Raw genomic sequence first — 11,802 nt, forward strand, 5'->3', positions numbered from 1 at the left:
AACTGAAGAGAAGAAGAAAAAAAGCAACAAATGCAATATGAAACTCATCTTGAAATCGAGAGGAAGAGCTAAGGCAATATTTCACGTCTTTTTGATAAATACATGAGTACTAAGGTCAAAACGAAATGAAGTACGTTGAAGTTGCGTAAGCTTCTGCGCTCGCAGCGGTGCGGTGGAGATAGCGGTTGGAATCGAGGTGGGACCATCGAGAACTACAGCGAGGAATGGTGCCATCAAAGGTACCATCTAGAATCTAACCCCTACGCTCCGCCGTGCCACTTCGAGCCCAACTCCACCGTGCTTCATGTCTCTTGACTCTATTTTCCTCATTTCGGAGGGGATGTTTAGAAATTGTTAAACAAAAGTGAGTGGTCAAATCAAATAAATGAAATAATCTGCTATAGTTTAAGTGATGATATGTGATGGTAGTCGCCAACGATCAGACAAGCACTGTAGTTCGATAGCTTTCCTTTGTTGATCGTGCAGAACTGCAAGAAGTGCAAATTGATTATCAAGTGTAACGAGAACACATTGCAGAACTCAATAGTTCTAGGGTATTCTGCATATAAAAACAAATAACAATGCGTACAAATAATAAACTTGAATAAAACTAAACAAGCATGAGAAAAGTAAACCGCAAATTTAAATTAGAAGAACTTTAGTACGTTCCCACGATGAGTGAGCTTGGAAAAGGAGAACCGCTGAGTGCTTGAACAGTATCCGGTAGGGGATTCGTAAGAGGACGGAATGCCTCTTAACTCGGTGTGTATAGAGCGCTAGTTTCAGCAAGACATTCGCAAACAAATCTCTGCACCCGCAAGGAATCACAAACAGTGGAAAGAACGTCGACCAAGAGAAACACCTGTTTCTCTCAAATACCAGCACTAGGCAAAGATAAACACCTTCCATATCAACCACTTAGGTTTTTGCACGAAAAAAAAACTTACATTTCAAAAGCGTCACCTAGAGGAAAAGGCCAAAAGTTCAAAAAACGACTTGTGGAATGGACTTTTCAGTGCTTTGCACGCAGCAATCAATCACCTTTCGATACAGATCATCCACACGAAGAGAATTCCTCTTGTAGATCCGATTTTAGTGATACAACGAAAAGATGTTCGCAGTTTGAACGACTCAAAGTACTACTGCCAAAAAAGAGCAAATAAAAATGAAGTTAACATATCTTTCAACGAGGGGAGAGGGAATGGTGAGTTCTGTTATCCATCATATACAGTTGGATCAAAACGACCCGAGGTCTGATATAGCTGCATAGGAGGCTGTGCCCAATTTGACGCACTGCGATCACCGCACTGTTTCTGATCTCTGCAGGCCGACTAGAGCTGGTGAGGGTCCCCCTTCCTCGATGGTGTTCTGACCCAACTGTGGTTACATATGCTGTAACGTAGAATTTTCTATAGCGATTGAACTTTTCAGTTATGAGAAGGCTTCGTCGCCTACCTCAGTTATGATGGAATCGTGTTGACTAGCACTCCCTATAAGCAAGTGTGTTTTTAAAACTATTTCATAGTATTTGACCAAAGAACCTTATGATATCTTTGTTGTGATAAGCAGTAAGGTTTGGACGGAATAGAACTTGTGAAGAAGGAACGTTGATCGAGCAGCAGCTGCAGCAGACGCGTCGCATTCACCTTGACAAACATAAACACCGTCGAGTGCTCACTATCGACCATAATCATAAGGTGTAATATATAAGAGTACTACGTTTTTAAGCGAGCCCTATGAAGAACACACTTTTAAGGTAATCAGGTGGTCTACAGGTGTTTTCGCTAACGCCTTACGAGGATCCTTCGCATAAAATAAGTGTTGACTATTCCCTTTTCGCCCAAGCTTTATTTTCCACCACCATTTTCCTGAACTTTGGAACATTGCTGCTTTCCCGACTCCAACCATGGTCTGAATGTTTTATTTTTCATAGATTACGTTACCAGTTTACTTCCGAACTCAGAGAATTATGTGATGAGATGATAGAGTAAATTGGGGTTAAACCGTTTCAAGAGGAGGAACCGCAATAGCAGATGTACCAGTTCGTACTATACCGCATCCGTTATAATCGACTATGACTGAGCTGCGCATGCTGGAAAAAAGCACCAATAGACAACGAGTGGACGTTTTGCAACAAAGCGGCTATGAATCAAATGCAGGCTGTGAAATGCTAGTCTCATATGTCTTTATGAAGACATAATAAAAGAAACTGCTGCCAAAAACGCTGTTAGGAAAAGTGCAACGAGTAATAAGATATGCGGAAGAAAGGAAATCAAAGAAGTAAAATACGTAAGATAATGTTAACTATTAATAAACCAGTAACAGTCCGGAAGAAAACAGGCGATGTTCACAGTAGGCAAAAGTATGTGTTCAGTTTTCAAAAAAAAAAAAAAAAAAAAGGAAAGAAAAACCAGAAGCAGAATTGAAAAAGTGGAACTTAACAGTTCTAGAAAAAGATCTAATTATAACATCAACCAAACACATGGAATTTTTTTAGCGGAAATAAAGAAGTCAAGAAGATGTCGGATCGCGAATATTGAGTGAACTAATTGATACAATTTTCCGAAATTTAGGAATTCATATCTGGAAGAAATAAGTTAAGTAATAATTTATAACTGGGAAAATGGACATGCGGCGGTAGCTTTACAAGTATGGTTTCAAAAGACAGATGAGCGACTTAGCCTAACCATTCAATGTCCGACGCAAAATGATGTACAGTGCGCAAGCTTTTTCGAAGACGAAAGTAGGTCGCACGCAGACTGGGAGGATATGACGTATGATTTGTCCAGCCGCCGTCTCAGCTTTAAGCGAGATTTTTACGGTAACGTTTCCTTCCCCTTTTTCTGAGAACATTGCTTCAACATCAAATCGGGTTGTGACAACTATCACAGAGCCATTGGTAGTAAATCCCTCTTTGTAGTAAGGGTGCTCGCAAATTGGAAAACTAGTCAAGTGGTCGTTTAGAAATCCAATTATAGAAGCAAGAATTCTTTCCGCCGTTGATTCGGAAATGGAGAGATTTATAACCACATAACCACTGGTATTAGAAATGATTCCATGGTTCGCTGAAAACCGATACTGGAGCATAAAAATTAGTCAGTTTGTCATACAGAACCATGATTACAAAATAGAGCTGCCGACGTATCACTATTCATTACTTTGAATATTGATAGCAATTTTGATAAAATGCAACATCGATGTAAGCTAAGAGCAAGCTTAACCGCAGCGAACAACGAACGATTTTTGTGACTCAAGCATTTTATCAAGCTCACACTAGTTGTCGTTTCATTTCGGTGCATAACCACGCTTTCCAATTCCTCAATCACACTTTCTTTTTTGATTCTCTGGTATGTTGATCAAGCCAAAGATTTGCGTTCCTCTAAAACTGCACAAATCATGGTTATTCCGTTCTTCCGTACCACAACACGTTGAATTCTGCAAACCAAGTCCTCCAATTCCCTGCTTCCTCTTTGGTTATTCGCAGATTTCACGCTTTACGTCGTGAATTCCAAAACGAGGAAAACTGCGGGGACTACAAAAGAGGTTAAGTAAGTGATGTCACTGCTCTGCCAAATCCGCTGCTAATGGAGCCATATGAAACTGCGACTCTTTTCTCCCTAGATCACTGATGACTGTGCCTCACTGGTGTGTCACGTCTTAAAACGCAGTTTTTCTGCAAGTGGACGGGATTTTCACCTTTTATAATTAATCCTACAAATTATAAGTATTAAAGCCATCTAAAAACCGTTAAATCGTGCTACAATATCGGGGATAGGACAAGTAACACAAGTGAATGGATAAAAAAAAACACATTTATCATTCTTATGGCTTGGTTATCTCCAATCTTACTTTCATTTATCAGATGGTTGGTGCACCGCGACCTCAACCGTGGGAATGCGCATTATTGTCAGTGTTTAACACTGATAGCTTTGAAGAACAACGATCTTCTAAAAGATGCAAGCAAAAAATAGCAATAAACAAGCGTTGGGAACACACAAGGTGCAGACGAGATTTAAAAGATCCTTTTCATTATTTCTTAGAAAGAGAAACTGCTTCGTTGCATTTACACGACGATGTTCATTGATTTTATAAGTATACAAAAAAAACGCTCTAAAGGCATCATTCCACGAATCTGAGGTGGTACGGATTTCAGGTGGAGTATTCGATTAACCTCACAAATAGTCCCATTAAAAAACGCCCGCTTACAGTTGGAACATCACCATTATTGAGGTCAACAAATCTTAAGGAACATAAATGAAGGAGTTCAACAACAATTAGCTATGTGAAGTAGTGTTACTGAAGCTTCTAGGTGCCCTTTTGGATCCACTTCATTCGGAACAATTTCAAGAAAAAGTCGCACGTTCTGAGCATCTGGATGTCTGAACATCTGGAGTGGTTGTTCCAGTAATAAATTCTTCACACTGGGTTAGTGTCTTCCTCGAAAACGAACTCAGATGGTTAGTACAATCTGGAACGTTTCATTCACATAGTAGCAACATTCAAGTCATAAAAGCTTCTTAGATATTTGTGTGTTCCCATGAGGGGAACAGTTCTAGTTAGTTGTGCATCACAGGAAGCTAGAATGTTAACCAATCAGTGATGTTGATGAAGAATGGGAAAGAACTGGAACGAGGAGAGCAGTGAAAGATGTTTCCACAACTAAAAGTTGCCAAGACGACGAACTTTCACTGGCCAAAATCCTTTACACAATAATCGAATGCCAAACACCTCGTTCGTAACACAATAGATCCAGCATGACTCAAGTCAAGCACTAAAGAGAAGCAAACGAAAAACACTGGATTGCACCCTACACCACACCCGCCTATACTCACGTGTTCGCAGAAATGCATATTTTCTGCTGAACTCGAGCATGTATCACGACAAAAAGCAGAAAAAAACTTTGTGCACCAATGAAATTGACATATACGTTCGTGGAATGACGACAACAGTGCTTCCGCACACGATACTCGCCGATGACAATAGACGGAACGTATAGGCGAAAATCGATCGGCACTGAGAGGCACCAGGAGCGGTGGAAAACGAAGAGAGAAATGAACAAAAGAGGAACTCCATAGTCGAGATTACTACTACAAAGTTACCGTAAACAAGCGCAACGATGTTCCCCAGAAAATAAGCCTTTATCGGGAACATTCGAGAAGAAAGCAAGATGAATCGGTTTTGTCAAGTAGCCACGCCCATAATCAAACTGGAAGAATTTGGGAATCAAGGCAGAAAGTTACGAAGTCTTTTCTTAACGTTATCTCCGTCCACATTCGATTCTATGGGTTTACGCTACGTTCTGCACAGAACTGAACGTATCCTAACTCTTGTTTACCTTGTTAACTTTTTTCGTTTTTGCTAACTATCTTGAAGAGGTAAGCTGCTTTACCAATCATCTGAATAGAATTGCGGACCACCACTAAAATTCAAAAACGTATAGTCCTCGAACCTGCTTAAATATCTGCAAATACTGAAATGACGAATGTGCCTTGCCAGAAGGCAAATGTTAGCAATATTCCGTGCACCCAAATGCAGGCCTTGCACATATTAGAAAATTTTAGTTGAATTTAATGATCTAATAAATAAATAAACCCACACATTCAGAATGAAAACTGTATGCTGATGCATGAAGTATCGACGCAGGTTTGAACTAGGTATATTAGAACATAAATAAGCTGGCTAATTGATACTGACTGCTAAGAAGAACTCCATTTGCATTTGAAGAAAAAGATGCGAAATTGCTCATCTTAATATGACTTCCACGGTTTTACTACAAGCTGATAATAAATAAACTGAATTAAAAGTACGAAATCCAACAAGAAAAAACTTCAACCAAAACAAAAGGTCGGCTCAATACAGGAGAAAAAGTGGTGAAACTCAGGAAAAGAGTAAGAGGAGTACGCGAATATGACACTCGTTCAGCAGAAGTGTGAACTGGGCAAACAATGAGAGAATGCGAGCTGAGTAAATCCATATCAACAAGATAGCCATATAAACAATCGCGGTCGTGTATTCTAAACAAATCATATTCGTCCATTCAATAGCTTTAAGCAAAGATCGAAGCAATATCGCTTAAATTCATATATTCACACGTTAATGTACATAGGAAGTCTACCCAAGAAAGGAGGTGATGTATGACAAATCCAGAAGTGAGGGGGCGGATAAGTATTTAATGATGACACCGTCACAATAACATTTTCGTAGATAATGAGAGAGGACTGCGGGAGACTACAAAGAAAAAGGTCGACCCAGCCCACTGTCGTTGGAAAAGACCTCAGAGAATACCTCAAGGTCGTATCGAAAGCAATATATGATGCCACACCGCACCGCGTACGATATGCCAGCACTGCATCGAGGACAAGTTGCGATATTTTAAATGTCACGCTACGGCCTCATTCATCGCTCAAGTCAATCGAAAACCATCTAGATGTATAAACACCTCAGTCAGATGTAGAAACACAAGAGTCAAACCAACGTAGCTGTATGGTAGGTTGTATTATGAGAGTAAATTGATCATACTATTTTCCTCCTCGGCATGTTAGAAACGAAGAGAAGAGAAAAAGATCAAAATCTGTTCTGTACCACAACCAAGTTCCATAACTATGATATTTTGGAGAAATGAACAAAATTCCGCGCTCTTGCGATGAATTAGAATTCCATTTGCGAGTTTAATTCTAGGTTCGCATAAAATACGAAAAGAATGACCGACATTGGTGATTCCTACTATAGGCTGGGGTCAAGCCGCAGATAACGATTTGCGCCAATCCCGGCACTACCTTGCACCGGAAAATCCCTGAACGCAGAACGTTGTGTAGTCAATTCATCGAATAAATTGGTCCGAATGGAACAACAGGAAATATATGAGAGGATTCTGAAATGGTGGACTGTTTTGTTCTCTAACAACACTGCCAAAGGCAGCAAATCTAAAAATGGTTGGTCTTCGTGGCTCCTAGTAAAACACGAAACAGGTACCGACCAGGAATGGGCGTAATCCACCAACTTTAGGGTTTTCTCTTTTGTGATGACAAAACATTTTTAGGGTTGATGAAACAATGGATACATTGGCGGCTCCGAACAAAGTACACGTGCATTATTGAAAAGTCCCAGTAGCAGTTTCTGTTATGCAGAAAAGAAGCAGGAATTAGTTAAACGAATGCGCAGAATGACGCGCTCTATCGCTACTTTGACAGATTGCAATTTCTTCTTCATTTCTTTCGTTTTTTGAATATTTGGGTGAATAGGATAAATTGTAGGGATTACAGCCATAGTAAAAGAGCTTACTATCCTGTGATGTCCTTGAGTAGATTTGGTCTAGGGTCCGTCAGCGAGACCATCCATCCAACGTTCCAGTCCGTGGAATGGCCTCGAGCGTGGTGGTACAAGATAACATTAAAGTGATTGTTGTTTTCACCACTTTCCACCTTCCACGATTAGTTTTCAAATGCCTGAACGTTTTTAGGTTGTATTGGACCTAATTCGTGATGCATGTGCTAAATCACAGCTTTCAAAACGGTGCAGTTTGGTTGCTGTCTCAAAAACGAAACCCATCGATCTTATCACTGCTTGTTATGATGTTGGTCAGCGCCATTTTGGAGAGAATTATGTGCAGGTATCTCATTACTTATTCATCTTATCTTTCTTGCCTAGTATCGCAAATATGCGTATTCATGCTTGGGTTCACTGCAATATCCGTAAATCTTCTAAGAATTAGTTATTATGATTAGTGAGTTCTCTAACAGGATATGTTTGACCACTGAACGTATACATCTTTTCTATCTGCATTTCAGGAGCTGGAAGAGAAGTCACTGGCTCTGAAAGACATTTGTCCTGAAATTAAATGGCACTACATCGGAAAAGTCCAGTCAAACAAGGTATTTTAAGTAGATCAACTACATTACATCAGATCCAGTTGTTTTCTATCTATTGACTTATTGACTTTGTTCATTTGGAATTCAGATCGGTAAAATATGCGCGTCTCCATCTTTATTCTGCGTTGAAACCATCGAAAGCCAGAAACACTGCGACATGTTCAATAAGGAAATGGAAAAGAGGCAAAGTGTCTTGGACGTTTTCGTTCAGGTGAACACGAGCCAAGAAGATGAAAAAGGAGGTTGCTTGTTCGATCACTGTCCTATATTTGAATTGATCTTTAGTTTATGCGTGTTTGCAGCCTTTTTGTATATGTTCACTACGCGTTCTACTAATTTAGGATGTTTCGGGATTGATTTTCATACTATGTAACTGTTCACGGCAAACCAACTTAATTTCGTAGAATATCTTGAAGATGTTTTTGAAATCAGCAGACTCCACGTTCCTTTTTTCTGCCACATTTTTTATTCAGTAATAATAATAGTAATAATAGAGAAGCTTGACTGCGCGGGGGAGAGAAGCTGCCTAAACAAGTACTTGGATACTTTTGGCCTATAGTATGCCTCAAAGAACTCTTTACGCGGAAGTCGTTGTGGTGCATCGGTGGACCACACGTAAAAGGTAACAACATCGAGTAATAATAATAATAATAATAATAATAATAATAATAATAATAATAATAATAATAGTACTATTATTATTATTATTAAATAATAATAGTATTATTATTATTACTACTACTCTAATAGCGACAGTGAACATATAGTGACAATGCCGATAACGCTTTTTTCAGTGATGATTTGATCTCATATTCTGCAATATTTTCCTTTCTTATTCTTCTTCTATCGGTGTCCGCTACTCTAAACTGTTCTCAGGTCTGTCTTTGGATAATGCTCCCGATTTGGCATTGTATATCACAAATAATTGTCCGAATCTCCATTTCAATGGATTTATGACAATAGGATCATTTGACAACAGGTACACTTCTTCCTTTCGAGTTCATCGCTCACTTGCAATTTTGTATGAAAATCACTTTTTAAATGAAATAACGAAACAGTTGGATGGCGTATAAAGCTAATCGCTTGCTACAGGTTCAACTTCAAATAGTTATTTTAGCCACATCGTTCCCAATCCAGACTTTGACCGTTTATATCAGGTCAGGGAGGCCTGGGCTAAAAGAGCTTCAAGATCACCCGAAGAAGTGCAGTTGTCTATGGGCATGTCTGATGATTTTGAAACAGCAATTGCACAAGGAAGCACAAGTGTTCGAGTGGGCAGTAAGATTTTTGGACCTAGAATTTATAAGGCTACGTAATTACTCTCATAACTTAAGAGTCTAGTCACTGTTTGATTGAGTACACTTCTAGTTGCATTTTAATGGGGTCCTCAGTAGGATTTCAATATGATAGTGGTATATGTGATGTATAGCTTTGGATAAATATGTGGTCGCACATATGCCGTTATTTACTGATACGTATGATCTTCACCTCCTTTCCGGAGTGGAGAATTATCCTGCTAATTCCGCTGATTTCCCTGCTAAATTCCATTCAGTGAAAAGTCGGTAAGAATGAATCGTATGTTTGTAAATTTGAGTTACGATTTTTGCTGTACTTGTTTTCATGGTAGTGTTTGCAAATGCTCAGCAATAAATAGGGTGGTACTCCTTTCTCATCTTATGTTTCTCACGTCATGCTTTGGCTGCGTTTTACGCATTTCTTTTAGCAGCAAATACCATTCTTTTACTTTCACTTAATCCCCTAAATATTAACATCAAACATCAGCAAGCAGATGCCGTTCGTAAAAACGGATTTTTCGATCCCTCTGAGTGAGCTTAGGCGAGAAGCTACTCCTGAAGAGGAAGACAACAATGGAGGGAACTCATTTAGACCAGTATGTGAGTACACCAACACTTATTTCATTGAGAGTATTAGTTTGACTTATTTTTTTTTCACTCTGTCGATTCTACCCCTCACAGCACAATATTCCAGGTTTTAAATGTCGGATTTTCGATGGACCACCTGGATCTGCATATGCAGAATTTGGGGAGACAAAAGTTTTGGCGCGAGTGTAAGCGCGTTTTTACGAATTACGAATTCTTGTAATCCAATACAAAATACATGCAGCGAAATATTTATACACTTTCAAGCTATGGTCCAAACGACGATCCAAACGGTGATCCATCTGCAGCATCATTGTCGGTTTGTGAATTTGCTCACTTCTTTCTTGAATGTTCATTGTTTTGTATTCATTTTCCAGTTGAAAGTCAAAGGAGCGTCCAACGAGGCCCGAATTGGTTCACAAGTGCTATCAGTGGTCAAAACATGTGTCATGTCGCACAGATACAGTCAGTGCAGTTTTGAAATCGAGGTCACGTCTTTCACGTTGCTAGCTCTTCGATTCAGTTTAGTTCAGCTTTTTATTTGATCTTCTAACGATCCTCGACGGTGTCAGCTGCATTTATTTTGTGACTCTCTGGTACATAGATTCTCGTGTGCCACATAATCTTATTAGGTTCTTTTAAAGATTGTCTTCTGAGGGGAGACTAACTAACTAAGTTCAACTATTTCCTGTAGCATGAGATGTCTTTGGATTTTTCTGATGGGCGAGAGTAAAAGAAGCAAAATTTGAAAAAGCGCCCATTACTATTGCAAAATCTGGCATCATTGAAGAATACTATCCATTCGATATTTACAGTTCTTGAATGATTGCTGAGGTGTTCACATTTCCGTATCCCTTATGAATGTAAATGTTATAGGTGACGATTTTAAACGATGACGGTGGTCTTCTGCAGTGTGCTATCATTGCGGCAACGCTCGCTCTTGCGGACGCTGAAGTTCTAGTGAGACCATTTCGTTTAACTTCATAATAGTGAAAATCGGAGAGAATGAAATCGGTCGTCTGAACCAGAATTTTGAAAACACGTTTACGGCATTAACAGATGTTGGATGTGGTAGTCACTGCCCATGTATCTCGACTTCCCTCTGGGGAGTATATTGTTGATCCGCGAAGTCGGCAAGTCACCGATGGCTGTTCCGAATGCACTTTAGCTTTGATGCCAAATCAGAATCAGGTGTGCCTTGGGCTTTTCTTTGTCTTGCTTAATATATGGTTGCTAGGTTGTAAGTTGGTTTTTATTGTTGCCTTACATCAACTCTATGTTTTCCATGTTGCAGTTTTTTAAATCACAGATAGTTTGCTGTGACTTACGTGGAGGACACCTTACAACCCCAGAAGTCGAGGAATTAATCACCTTCGCAACCGAAAAAGCGATGAAACTTTATCCAGTGCTGAGAAAAGCATTGCTAGCGACGATTACTGTGCAGGATTGAAGCTTTTGTTGAATCTTGCACAGATGTAGTAACTGTTCCTTCCGTTTCGAAATTTCGTCGTTCTGTTTTCTGGAATATCTGTATTTATATACTCCTTGCATTAGTTTTCTCCTTCGTTGTTGAATTTGGTTGCTGTTTTGTATGTGTTTGTTAAGAGAGTTACGTCGTTTAGTTCACAGCTTCGTTTGTGAATATTCATGGCCGTAAGAGAAAGAATGAAAAGAATATGATCAGTTCTTACTGATTGATCTTACAACCAGTCTGAACGTTCGGCTAAAGCCGGACTTCAGACTTTCTGTGGTGTTTGCCTCAGACTTTCTGTGGTGTTTGCTTCGCTCGCCTTCACTAATCAACGAAAATTAATATTAGTGCTGTTTTCTACGAAATTGGACTTGTGTATGTCCAACAATCTTTCTTCCTTTTTTATATTATAACTAAAAGCGAAAGATTTCATAGTCTTCTTTCTCAACGCTTCAGTTCTACATTTGGAGAACATTCGAACTTCAGCTTCAAACACTCCTTATCAATATATTATAGACAGAACAATATTACTCGAAATGTGAGTTTTCCTCCTGTTTTAACCAAACAGTAATCAAAGAAGGAT

At 39.3% G+C, this 11,802-nt stretch overlaps 1 protein-coding gene across 2 annotated transcripts; it reads left to right on the forward strand.

Moving 5' to 3' along the window:
- Positions 1-6,841: 6,841 nt before the first annotated feature.
- RB195_002302 (uncharacterized protein) lies at positions 6,842-11,198 on the forward strand (the record flags this gene model as incomplete). Of its 2 annotated transcripts, XM_064199489.1 has the most annotated exons (16): positions 6,842-6,968; positions 7,040-7,100; positions 7,316-7,394; positions 7,460-7,609; positions 7,788-7,871; positions 7,957-8,110; positions 8,745-8,847; positions 8,986-9,139; positions 9,651-9,694; positions 9,756-9,763; positions 9,858-9,936; positions 10,016-10,067; positions 10,126-10,236; positions 10,625-10,708; positions 10,808-10,939; positions 11,058-11,198. In XM_064199489.1, the coding sequence occupies 16 exons, from the start codon at positions 6,842-6,844 to the stop codon at positions 11,196-11,198; spliced, it is 1,563 nt and encodes a 520-aa protein (XP_064055370.1). The 2 variants fall into 2 exon arrangements, with proteins under 2 accessions (XP_064055370.1, XP_013304219.2); XM_013448765.2 differs by lacking the exons at positions 6,842-6,968; positions 7,040-7,100; positions 9,651-9,694 and adding an exon at positions 9,298-9,430 and having other exon boundaries at positions 7,359-7,394; positions 8,986-9,146; positions 9,705-9,763.
- Positions 11,199-11,802: the final 604 nt, after the last annotated feature.

This window comes from Necator americanus, chromosome IV (genome assembly GCF_031761385.1).
Source record: "Necator americanus strain Aroian chromosome IV, whole genome shotgun sequence".
NCBI lineage: Eukaryota > Metazoa > Nematoda > Chromadorea > Rhabditida > Ancylostomatidae > Necator > Necator americanus.